The 12,800-nt window shown below is 51.7% G+C and overlaps 1 protein-coding gene across 4 annotated transcripts in view; it reads right to left on the bottom strand.

The window, feature by feature from the left end:
* PHYHD1 (phytanoyl-CoA dioxygenase domain containing 1) overlaps window positions 1-12,800 on the bottom strand; it is a 16,377-nt gene that overhangs the window by 2,876 nt on the left and 701 nt on the right. For 2 of the 4 annotated variants that reach the window (XM_004713265.2, XM_045288531.1), the window contains 6 exons: window positions 8,074-8,232; window positions 2,962-3,037; window positions 2,775-2,822; window positions 1,158-1,213; window positions 1,010-1,072; window positions 84-105 (listed from right to left, as the gene is read on the bottom strand). In XM_004713265.2, the coding sequence (XP_004713322.1) occupies window positions 84-105; window positions 1,010-1,072; window positions 1,158-1,213; window positions 2,775-2,822; window positions 2,962-3,037; window positions 8,074-8,232 (424 nt within the window). Of the gene's footprint in view, window positions 1-83; window positions 106-1,009; window positions 1,073-1,157; window positions 1,214-2,774; window positions 2,823-2,961; window positions 3,038-8,073; window positions 8,233-11,434; window positions 11,456-12,800 lie in introns of those variants that run through there. The other 2 variants (XM_045288532.1, XM_004713266.2) reach the window with 2 other exon arrangements.

Here is a 12,800-nt window from a genome sequence, read left to right as displayed (position 1 = left end):
TCCTCCCAAGACCCGGCAACCACTAACACCCCCATCCTCCCCTCCAGGCCTTCGCTGGGCCCCACAGATTGTACCCGACTCACCTTCGCCCCCACAGCGAGGGTGCTGAAAGAGAAGCAGAGGCTGGTGAGGACGGGAGAGGGGCGTCCGGGAGGTGCAGGGGCTCGCCCTGTGAGGCGTGGAACGGATGCCCCTGCCGTGGACCCAAGAGTTTCCACCCAACATCCAGGCATCAAGCACCTCCCGTGCACCCAGCTCTGGGGGGGTGCAAAGAGAAAAAGCCCTCCCAGGCCGCAGAGAGCTCCCAGGCCAAGCAGGAGTCCACCTGGCCCAGCTTGAGGGGCTCCAAGGTCACGCTCCTCAGAGACTTGGACCCTTTGCCCTTCTTAGGGGTCAGGGAGACCTCTTAGAAGTAGCACTGAGCTGGACCTTAAACGCTGGGAGCAGACCAGCTGGTTAGCGAGGAAGGAAGATGGGAAATACAGGAATCACCCCACTCTCTCCTCCCACCAAATCTTAACTGAGCACCAATAAACGTCCAAACACAAACAAATCTGCCTTGGAAGGAGTATGCCCGGAATGCGACTTAGAGGCAAGGATGGTGGGAGTTTGTCTCATGTACTTCGGATGTGTCATCAGGAGAGGCCGGTCCCTGGAGAGGGGCATGGTGCTGGGGAACGTGCAGGGGCCGCGACAGAGGCAGGCCCTCGACACTACGGTCCACTGCCGAGGCTGCAACAGTGGGCTCAGACTGAGAACAACTGGGCGGTCGGTTGGCGCAGGATGGCAGTGTTTTGGTCCCCTGTTCATACACGGTCGCTGAGAGTGGGAACTCCCTAGGACGACACCTGACAACAGTGAGGTATCAGGTGCCTCGGCCAGGAGACCAGTTTCATTCGGGCTGTGGGGAGTGAACCATCATTTCTCACTTCCTCGGTGGCACCGGAGGGGGGCCTCAGAGAGCGGGGCTTGGGCAGAGCCCTCAGATGCAGCGAGGCAGAGCGCTCACCTTGAAGATGTACATGCTCTGCACCACCACGGGCTTCTGGAGGCCCAGACTCCTGGCCACAGCCTGGAAGGGGGCAGAGGTCATGCTGCCTGCCGGCCACATTCCCCTGAGGCCCCCTCCCCCGCCCCCCCCACCACCGTCTGCTCACCTGTACTTTGGGGGAATGTGTGACGCACCGGAAGACAGAGTCGTGGGCATGCAGAGCTGCAGGGACAGAAGTGGGCTGTGGCCAGTTCCCAGCCTCCTGGCGTCCCACCCTGACTCGGCCCTCACTTACACGTCCTCACCTATCTTCCATGCATTAAACATTCTGCTTGTTTATAACGGAGTCATGTGCCGTCGCAAGCCACCATGACTTTACTCCTGACCTTCCTGCCACCTGCAAGCCTCCCTCCATCCCTGACTCCACATTCCTGGTGGAGGACAAAGGACTTCAGGGGGCCACCCCTGGGTGGCAGTCTCTGGACTCTAGTTTATTCTGTACGTCCATGGGTGTGGGAAACAGAAAGATTTCTCCCAAGTTTTCTCCCCCAAATATAAGCCAAACTTAGCTGCTTGCTACACATGGCAAATGACTATACACTTGGAGGTCAACAGAAGTAGGTCAGGGGTTATTTTCCCTAAGGGTTATCAGCCATCTAGAACAAGCAGACTGTATAGTCTGTCCCACCCTAAGTAGGGCCCATTCCCTTCTGATAAGGATAGTAGTAGATTGTTTCCCTGAAGGAGAGTCCAGGGAGGTCAAGCCCACTCAAGGGTGATCAAGGTTAGGGCGCCATCATGAATCTAGGGTTCGCCCTTCGTGTCACATATATATCTCTAGTTCCACCTCCTGTCATGTGTGCACCCCCAGCTCATCCCCTTCCTGTTACGCCTATGCCCATGGTATATCCCCCTCCTATTGCTGGTATTGCCTATTGTACAGCCCCTTCCTGTGACGTGTGTGGTTACCTGTAATCATGCCCCCTAAGTAGATATAAGCTTTGGTTAGCAACAGACCGGCCCCCCACCTCTCCTGCCCTCGGCCCACCCTGTGCGCAGACCTGCCTGGCTGGTAAGATCATGGCCATCCAGGAGGTGAGCATGCTACCATGAAATGTGTCTGACTTCTTTATTTTACTCTCCCATCTCTCTCATTCTCATTGACTTTATTGTAATCCTTATATATATATATATATATCCTAACCATACAATTGCGCCTGTCAAACCCGCAATTAGTTGTGGGGGGCTGCCCTTTCCCCCACATGTGGGTAACCATTCCTTTCCCATAAACCTCCGTCTCTTCCTCTGTAAAATGGGGACAAGCAGCATCGCCCTGCTTCCCAGGGCTGCTGGGAGGGGTCCGGGCCTAACGGTTATACTCCCAGAGGCCTGGCACAGAACTGCCCATCACCCAGGACCACGATTTGCTACCATTCGTGTTAGTCTGAGAGGGAGGGCACCTGGCTTATTTTGAGCCCGATTGGTTAGAGAGCATGTTCATATGTCAGGCGCCTCCTTGACGAGACTCCAGGAAGCCCCCATTCCTGCATCATTGCCACAACAGGCAGCAGAGAGTTGAGGGACCTGCATATGCCCCTCTGCAGTGTGTGGACTTGTGCAGGTTTCCCAGTGCTATGGTGGCAGTATCTTGGCCATCAGATGCTTGGCATCCTAAGAGGCAAAAGAGCAGGACCAGAGGGAAACCTGCAGCCTAATTGCAGGCCCCTAACTGCTCCAGGTTTCAGAGTCCCCATTTTCCCCTGCCCTCCCAAATCCTGCTCACCGTGGCCAATTTTGTTGATGGACTTCTCCGGAGGGACCAGGAAATTGCCTGCACAGGAACAGGTAAAGGCAGAAGAACCAGAATCTGTGTCCCCCCTGGGCACTGACCTCAGCACCCTTGCAGCCCTGGGGTGTTGCTACCCACCCTCCCCTTGCCTCCCCACACCTCCAGGGTACCCGCTCCAAACCTGCTTTGTCAAAAACGCCTTTCTCAAAGAAGAAGCGAATCTTGTCGCCGCTGCTCAAGAAATAGTCTGTGCTGCCCTGTAGAGAGAGACAGCACCAGAGAGGAGGCCAGGGGTCAGGGGTAGACCTGGCCAAGAGGGAGGGTGGGTTCAGGCTTCTCCCAGCTACCCCAGGGCCACAGACTCCCCACCATGCTGCCCAAGCGCAGGTCAGCAACATCCCTGGGAACACGACCTCATGGCACAAACATGCAATTTCTAAAAAAAAACAAAAATGTCTAACAAGTCACAAGTGACTCCAAGCTCGCCCTAATCCCACTGTGATTAAGAAAACCTGCTAGAATCCAGCCAGCCTGGTTCCCAGGTAGCCTGGGGCTACTCACTTTCCCTCACCAGGCCTCGGTTTTCTGTAAAAAGGGAATAATAAAAGAGCTCATTCTCGGGAATTTCCAAGACTTCAGCCCGAGGCTACCTCTCAGGGCAGTTGAGAGTGCAGACTCTGGACTAGAAATGTTGTGTATGTCACGGAGCCCATCTTGGCTCACTGTGCCCCCCAAAGAGAGCTGGGTGGATTCGAACTGCCAGCCTTTCAGCTAGCAGGCAAGCACTTAACCGCTGCACCACCACACCAGGGGTCCTTAATATTTGGAAGCAAGTCCCAGGTCTGCTACCGAATCGCTGTGCAACTGTGTGCTTCGTTCATCCATAAAAGAGATACTAAGTACTAACTGCTAGAGCAGCGCTTCCCGACCCCTTTGAGGGGGTCAAGTGACTCTTTCACAGGGCTCGCCTGATTCATAACAGTAGCAAAATGACAGTGATGAAGTAGCAACGAAAATAATGTTACGGTTGGGGGGTCCCCACCCCATGAGGAACTGTCTGAGAGGGTCGCAGCCTGAGGAAGGTGGAGAACCATTGCTCTAGAGCCTTGTAAGGATTACAGGATGGTAGGAAAAAAGCTCCCCCACTGTCCTGGCCTGCGGTAAATGCCAGAGGCCACGTAACTACTGGCTTCTATGATGATTATGACTGTGTCTAAAACGCTTTTGTTCGGTAACTGTAAACTATTACGATCTCTTTCTGTAGGAAGAAGAAGGTGCCATCGGGGATAGAGGAAGGCTTCTTAACCATTGAAATGCAGATGATACCTCGCTTGCAGAGATCCAGAAGGCCCTGAAGCACTGGCCCATGAAGATCATGGCTAGAGCCCTCAGTATGGACAGCCCAAAGGGAAGGAAACCCCAGTCCTCCCAACGGGACCCACAAACATCCCGATCACCAGAAACAGGAGGGACGTTGTCGGTTCATCTTGCTGCAGTCCACAGTCCGTGCACAGGGAGGCAGCGGTCAGGAGCTCCAAGGAGGCATGATGGCAGCCAAACCCGCTGCACAAGACCGCTTTAAAGTGTTGAAGAGCAAGGATGTACTTGAGGCAAATTCTTGCCTCCTTACCTCTAAGGGGCAAGAATGTCACTGGGAGGACAGGAGGAAGGTGAGCTCGCCCAAACCATGGCATTTTTAATTGCCTCATAATGTGCATGTGACAGGCAGGCAGTGAGCAAGGAAGGCTGCAGAAGAAGTGAAGCCTTTGAGTGACGGCGTTGTGACGAATATTGAGAGCACCGTGGACTTCCAGAAGGGATAAACAAGCCTGTCTTAGAAGAAATACAGCCAGAATGCTGAGAATCAAGGATGGGGAGACTTGGTCTCCCATCCCTTAAATGTGTTATCCGGAAAGAACAGTCCCTGGAAAGGGGCCTCCTGCTTGGTCACCGGCTGGTCAGAGAAAAAGAGGAAGTCCCACAACAAGACGCGTGGACACGGGCTGCAACACAGGCCTGCACACGATCGTGAGGGTGGCGCGGGTCACCGGGGGTCAGAAACGACTGGAAGGCACCGCAGCGGCAGCAGCAGTGGCCCTTGCTTGCTTCTTTGGGACTGCATTTCCTCACAATTACACCCTGCTTCAACGTTTCGCCCGGACTGCTGCTTCCAAGCCCTCTGTTAACTCATGACAAAGGGGCAGTTGTCCGTGGAGCTAATTAGTCACAGATTCCAAAGCCGCCTCCTGTTCCCCATGTGTTTTCTTCAGACCAAAGAGACCGCTTGTGCCCGGCATGGCCACTTGCAGGTTTGTGAGACCCCAGGCAACGCGGTGCGATGAGCTAAGAGGGGACAGAAGCACACGAAACACGGCTGTTTTGGAGGCCAGTTAATGATGAAGTCCCATAAAACCATGACGTAAACAAGTCAACTAAGACATTCTTGTTCATGTTAACATGACGATTCCAAGTTCTTAGCCCCGGAATGCAAATGCTGTTTCAGGAAAATGTGCCTGGGTTCTCCACCCTAGGAAGGGGGCTTCCAAACGTTTGTGAGAAGTTCCATTGTAAGTGATGTTTGCCCACAAACGTTTGGAAGTCCCTTGGGATGCATCCCCTTCTCAGTGGGGAGGCCTTTTACACGCGTGGGCGGTGCCACCCCTCCCTTGTCATGAGGTGGCTGGAGCTGAGAGATACCAACCCTGCCCTGGGCCCCCTCCCTCCTTCCTGTAAGCAACTGCTCTGGGACTCGGGCAACGACTAACACCATTACTGAATTGCCCTCCCCACTGCAGGCTAGTTCTTGGCTCCTTTGCATCAGGGACAAACCCAGAGCCCACCACCATGCTGGAGCAGAGTCCAAGTCCTAGGGACCCCAGAGGGCAAAGCAGAACCGGCCTTCAGGCTTTCTGAGACTGCATCTTTATGGGAGCGGACAACCTTGGCTTGCTTCCACGGAGTGGTTTGATGGGTTTGAACCACCAACCCCAAGTGAGCAGCACAGTGCTTCACCCGCCATGCCACCGGGGCTCCTGTAGCAGGGTTGCTGTTAGGTGCTGTCCCGTCGATAGCAACCCTATGGATAACAAAGCCAGCCACTGCCCAGTCCTGCGCCACCCCCACCATTAGTCTGTGAGCCCACTGCTACAGCCACTGTGTCAATCATCTTGTCCAGGGGCTTCCTGTTTTTCAGCGCCCTGCCACTTAGCCCAGCATGACAGCCTTCTCCAGGGACTGGTCTCTTCTGACCACACGACACGTCCAGAGTCCTTGAGACTTAGAGTCTCACCATACTCCAAGACAGACTTGTTTGTTCGTTTGGCAGCCCAGCGAAATAAGGCAGAGCGGCGATCACAGATCCAATGAGGTCGTCGCGTGTCTGGGATGTCATTTAACTTTTTAATGAATTCAGCCATTTGCGAGGAAACCGCTGGGATGCTACAACTCGTTCCAAGGAGAATTCCAGGAACCACATCTACATAAGCAATAAGGAAGGCTAAAAGGAATTTACAAATAGATCGTTTAAACTGGCCTGTCTGCAGGGCAATACCCCCCTCCCACCCCAAATGGCATCCTGCATGTTCCATGGACCATAGTATGTGGAATAGCAGTCTCCACGCATGCAGCGTTCCCGGGGACTCAAAGACAGTGGCCTGTGAAGATAACCTGCAGGGGAGTGGGCGTTCCTTGGGACCTCTGGCCAGTTTTTGCTTGTTTAGTACCCATTTCACCTCTAGGCTTTCACCATATAGACACTGACTGTTGAGGGTTCTAAACCAAGATAGACACACTTCTCTCTCCCATTCTCCATTCCACTCCGTCTGATTTCTAGAAGCTTCTCAGCAGCTGAGAAAGGACAAGTAGTATAGGAGACCAGTGTTATAAGGGGACAAAATGTAAAAAATAAAGATAAAGACTTTCACGTCAAACAGAGTGGACTCTGGAGAGTGTCAAGTGGGGCGGGGCAGGGAGGGAGGATAAATCAACAAGCTAGACTGTGGGTGGGTGCTAACTTGGGTGTAATGGGAAACAGTTGTCCACGAGAGAAGAGAAATCAAGGAGTGGGTGGGGGGTACACTATTGGGAGACTTGATTAGTAGTTTCAACTATTGAATACAAAAATGGTTAGATGAAATGTAACCCCCCCACCTAATTTACAATAAAGAAATGAAAAGGGATGTACAGCCTCAGTTCTCCTATGTCCTGTGAGGTCACTGGGGGCTAGAAATGGCCTGAGGACAGTGAGTGTGGTCTGACTTTGGTCTTTTGTCAACGCTTCATCCTTGTTGTTAGTCCCTAAAAACAAAAAACCACTGCCATTGTAGAAAACCCCTCTTCCTCCCTAAAAAGCCTTCCAAACCAGAACCCAAACCAAACTCAAACGCCATTGAGTCAATTCCGACTCATAGTTTCAGGAGCCGGAAAGTTCCATCTTTCTCCCGAGGAGCAGGCTGGTGGTTTGGAACCGCCAACCTTGCAGACCACAACCCAATGCATAACCACTAAGACCAAGGCTCCTGAAAGATAAAAAAAAAAAAAGCCTACAGCCCCTGGTATTCCCAGGGAGTCTTCCATCCAAGTACTAACCAGGTCTGAGCATGCTCAGCTTCCAAGAGCAGGTGCTTTAGGATGGGATGGCAGGAGACAGTTAATTCACTTACTGGAATACAAGTCTCTGGTCATTGTAATACCCACGATGCCCACCAGATGGCAGAGGTAGCCCAGTGTGAGTGGCGAGTGTGCCCTATGGGAATGACTGTACCAGTGTTTCTCCATGGCTGCTGCTGGCCACCAAGAAGTTCATCAAGCCAGACCATACAGGGTTACAAGGACTATGTCGGACAAGGTGGCCATCTCAAACCAGGGGACAAACCAGAGTTCCTGGGGGGAGAAGACTCACCCAGGTAGGCCCAGTAGATTCAATCTCTGGGCTCGTTCTCAGTTGCTGACCACAGAGAGGCTCTTTGGAGCAGAATTACGGAGGAAGCACAGCAGAATCGTGCTTGTATCAGGCAACTCTGGGTTCAAATCCCACCTCTGTCAATCACTCACTGTGCAATTTGGGGCAAGGTTCACCAAGCTGAGCCTCCTTGTTCTACCTGTCAGATGAAGGCCTACCTTACAACCTTCATGACGCCTGGTACGCAGAGGCCTCTGGGGCTGGCCTGTTAGTTATCAGAGGGAGCCTGTGGGTCTGGGGAGTCCTTCCCTTCTAGGTTTCTCTGATGGTTGGGGGCTGAGACCCTGCCCCATGGGGAGAGAGATCCTGTGTCCATCTGCCCCGGACACCTACCTGTGCTCGGAGCTGCTCCTCCTCCTGGGTGGAGAACTCTGTACGGCAATGGAGAGGGACGTCCATCTTGGCCATGATCTCGCCAATCCTTTCCTTCATGGCTGCGCACTCGGCAACAGACAGGAACCCTTCCAGAACCAGGAACCCATCCTCCTGGAACTGCAGGCAGGAAGGAGACTCGGGTTCCTGCCTCGCTCAAAGGCTCCCGGGAGCCACCAGCCGCTTGGCTTCTGCCCTCCACCGTGCCATGGATGGCATCTGCCCCCAGGCACGCGCCGCGCGGTCAGGGTGGGCCGCTGGGATTAAGGATGGAGGAAGGGGGAGGTGTTTCTGTTCTTTCTCTCGGATGGGCTTCCGTCTCATGAGGCTTTAAGCAACGTGGTGTACTCCATAGTGAGGGAGCACTGATTTTAGCCACTGAAGGGCAGCGATGAGCAAACCCGCTGGGACTCCTGCCCTCCTGGCGCTGACAGACCAGTGAAGAAGACTGAGATGAACTGCTCCGTCACCCAAGAAAACTTGTTCACCAACCGTGCTGGGTCCCGGGGGAGTGGGACCCGAAGAACAAATGGTGCTTACGCGAAAGAACGGGACAATTTCCCCAAGTGCTGAGACATATACACTTCTGCAGCCACAGTCACAAGGATCAAAAATGTGTGTGTGGTTATGGAGGTAGCTATGTATGCACACGTGTGTAAGAAGGTCCATGTGAGTGCATGCACAAGCTCGTCTAAGTGTATCTGTAAATATGTGTATCTATACATTTGTGTGTGCTACCTCTACATCCATATGACAAAGAAGAGCTGCATAGATATCCAGATGGCAGCGGGGTGCAGTTAGAGAGACTTCCTAGACATAGCCAAACAAGTCGTGGGGGTTGTTTACAGGGTTAGAAGGCATGGGACTGTGTCTGGGGCGGGGCAAGTTGATGTCCAACGGCATTGACCATAGTTCACGGAGAGAACTGTCTACGTTCCCAGTTTGAGGAGCATCAGCTGAGGTCTTAAACTTGCAGCTGATCCTCTAAGACACATCTATCGGTGTCTGTTCCTGTGCAGCATCAGAGAATACAGGAAATCAACGTTTCAGCCCTGGTAGTGTGTTGGGCTGGGATCTGCATGGTTGGCAGTTCAAATCCACCAACAGTCTTTCTCCCCGGGAGAAAGACTTTCTACTCCTGTAAGCAGCGAGTCTCAGAAACCCACAGGGGGTCACCGTGAGTCAGCACTGGCTAGGCAGTGAGAAAGTTTCAAAGAAGAAGCTAGTCCACAGGACTTAGGGCCCACAGGAATTGCAATCTTCTCTAACCTGGGCCCAGAAGAACTAGACGGAACCTGGCTGCCACTGCGACCATTCTGATCAGGGACACAATAGAAGGTTCTGGATAGAATGAACGAAAAATGCAGGACAAACTTAAAATTCCCCAAAGGGCCATATCAGTAAAGACCAGAGAAACCTCTGAGACGATCACCCTCAGATAACCTTTGAACTTGGAACGGAAGCTAGTTCTGAAGGCTACCTTTCAGTGAAACAACATAAAATTAAAAATACCCAAAAAGAATACAACACTTTAAAAATAAAAAAATTAAAAATATCACTTAGGAGTAATATGAGTAATGGTCCACATTTCCCCCAACGCAAAGATGAGCCGGCACAGAGGGGGAGGGGAGCCAGCTCAAGGAGAACAACAAACCGAATGGACAGTATGAGAATATTGACACAGTGATTGTGAAAATTGCAACTGGTATGGAGCCACTTTCATAAAAACGGTTAGATGGGAACCTAAAACCCTCACTAAATAAACCAAACCCACTGCATCCAGTCCATTCTGACTCAGAGCAGCCCTCTATAGACTCTCCAAAGCTATAAATCTTGACAGGAGCTGATAAGTCGCATCTTTCTCCAGTGGAGCAGCTGGTGGGTTTGAACCACCAACCTTTGGGTTGGCAGTCCAGCGCTTACCGGACCTCCTTACCCAAAACACATTAACTAAATTTTAAAAAGGAACTCGGTTGCCATGAGATCAGAAGCACTGGATGGTGCCCAGCTCCCACTGCTGACCGCTGACCAAGAGTCCGTGGAAGAATCCATAGGAGACTCTTCCTTCAAAGGCTGGGAAGTACGCTAGGGAATTTCACATGTTCATGGAATTTAGACTTTCTGGAGCCACTGGGGTTCTATGAGCCCCTGAAACAGTTGCCCTTAAACCAAAATTATCTCAAGTCTTTTTAAAGTCAAGCGACAACTTAGGGTAGCTAGTCAAACTGCCCTGAGCAGTGCCTTTAAGAACTACAGAATGGAAGTGACACAGCAGTGTGACAGATTGGACAGGAAGCTTAGGGGGCAGTGACTACGTTAAGGAGGGAGGGAGAATTCCATAAAGGAAGGGGCGAGTGGTTGCATAACTGGAAGAATGTCTCAGGGCCCCTGGCATGTCCGCGGAGGGACAGTTGGATGGGTGTGTGTCTTGCTGGGGATCTTCTCAACAACACCAGGATTCTTTCGGCGTTTTTAAAAGAACAAATGGTGGAAGGATTGAATGAAAACCAGACAGGGGGAGGGAGCGGCTCCCCAGAGGGAGTCGCATTTAAAGAAGGGAACTTGGGGGTAAGAGGGAGAGCATTTCACACAGAAGGGGCAGGGTGTGTGAGTCTGGAGCTCAGAGTGAAGGTGGGACAGGGCAGGAGGCAGGAGCGTGGCAGGGGCCCTGGTGGCCACAGGCAAGGTATTGAGCTCTCTCCTGAATGCAGTGGAAAGCTAGTGGGAGAGTCGAAGCTGAATGACATATTCTGCTTTGTCTCTGGTCCTCATATGTTGAGACAACTGAGAGAGAGAGAGAGAGAAGAGAAAGACTATAGGTGTGTTCACTTGCAGGGAATTACAACTCCCTTGTCTCGGGAGCCCTGGGTGGTGTAGTGGGTGATGCTTGGGCTGCTGAAAGGTCAGCAGTTCGAAACCACCAGCCGCCCCTGGGGAGAAAGATGAGGCTCTCTAGTCTTGGAAACTCACAGTGGCAGTTCTACCAGCTCACAGTGAGTTAGAAACGACTTGAGGGCCTTGAGTCCTGGTGGCTCTGTGGGATAAGCACTGGGCTACTAAGCACAAGGTTAGTGATTCAAACCCACCAGCTGCTCTGTGGGAAAAAGATGAGGCTGTAAAGATTTGTGGTCTTGCAAACTCTAAGGAGCAGCTCTGCCTTGTCCTCTGGAGTCACCATGAGTGGGAATTGACTCACTTGCAGTAGCTAGTGGTCAGTCTTAACAGGATGTTAGATGTGCCTCTGATTTCCAATTTTAACCCCCACCCTCAATTCATGGACACTCACGTCTGTCTTGTACACACTGCATATTCGAACACCTACCAACATTCACAGCCGCTCTCCGCAGCTTTGCCAGTGGCAGATGTAATCCTCCTATCAACAGGAAGCTGAAAATTGCCTCCCTGGGAACTGGGTCATCCACAGCAAACTGTGCATACCTCCGATCCAGTAAATTCAGTGCTAGGGATTCTCCCTTTGGGATTAGCACTCAGGGGAGCAAAGATGTAAATAGTGAAGGTAGTGAATGAGCATTGTTTAATGAAAGCAGTAGATTGAAAGCCACCTAAACGCTCAGCACAAGGGGTTAAAACGATGCCTTATTTACACTGGAACACAATGTGTCCATCAGAATAATATGGAGAAAATATTTACTGGCAAAATATATATATATTTACTGGCATGATGATCTGTGCCTGCAAATGAACCAGGATTTCACTCGTTGTGGGAAGCTGTGGAGATGGCTCCCGGTCTCTGGTCCGCAGACCGTCAAATTGGGGAAAACATAAACCTTAAATAAATACAATCGGAACTCTGACTCGTGGTGACCCCGTGTGTTGGCAAGTAGAACTGCCCAGCAGGGTTTCTTGGCTGTAACCTTTCTGGAAGCGGAGCACCACGCCTTTCTTCCAACTGCTGCTGGGTGGGTTCACACTGCTGAGTGCACGCCACTTACCCAGCCATGGGCTGTGCAGACATGCTTGGTGTTCACGGTTGTTGCTCCCAGCACAGAGCGACCCGGGAGTAGAACCTGGGCTCCACGGGGTTTTCCATGACTGTGACCTTCAGGAGCGAGTACTTGACCCTTTGCACAACTCGGAGATGCTGGGGATTACACCGTATCTCCTCTGGTGACAAAGTGAGTTATAATACCACCAGGTCATTAGTTCTAATCCACCAGTCGCTCCAGGGAAGAGAGATGAGGCTTTCAGCTCCCATAAAGATTTATAGCCTTGGAAATGTTAGGTAGGGTCATTATGAGTCAGAATGGGACTGACTGGCAGAAGGTGGGGACCTATAAGACAGATAACAAGCACTCACTAAATGGTAGAAACTATTTAGTTTAACAGAGTCCCAGGGGTGTAGTGGTTTAAGTGCTCTGCAAAGCCAGCAGTTCAAATCCACCAGCTGATCCCATGGAGAAAAATGAGGCTATCTGCTCTCTCAGAGATTCAGTCTCAGAAACCCTAGGCGTCGTTCAACTCTGTCCTAGAGCGTGGCTACGAGTCCCGTTCAGTCTCTGGCATAAGAATCAGGGGTGTTTTCATGTATTTGTCTGCAGTTTTCTCATGCCATCAGATACAAACTAACAGGGACCCTTCTTTTTTCTTCCCTTCTTTTTTCTTCTTCTTTTTTTAAAGTTTGCGTTGAAATAACTCTCACAGGCAAAATTCTGGTGTCCATCGAGGGC

The sequence above is a fragment of the Echinops telfairi genome, unplaced genomic scaffold, assembly GCF_000313985.2.
Source record: "Echinops telfairi isolate 266 unplaced genomic scaffold, ASM31398v2 ScPeMD7_22;HRSCAF=79, whole genome shotgun sequence".
Lineage (NCBI taxonomy): Eukaryota > Metazoa > Chordata > Mammalia > Afrosoricida > Tenrecidae > Echinops > Echinops telfairi.
This window is presented reverse-complemented; position numbering and strand designations above follow the sequence as displayed.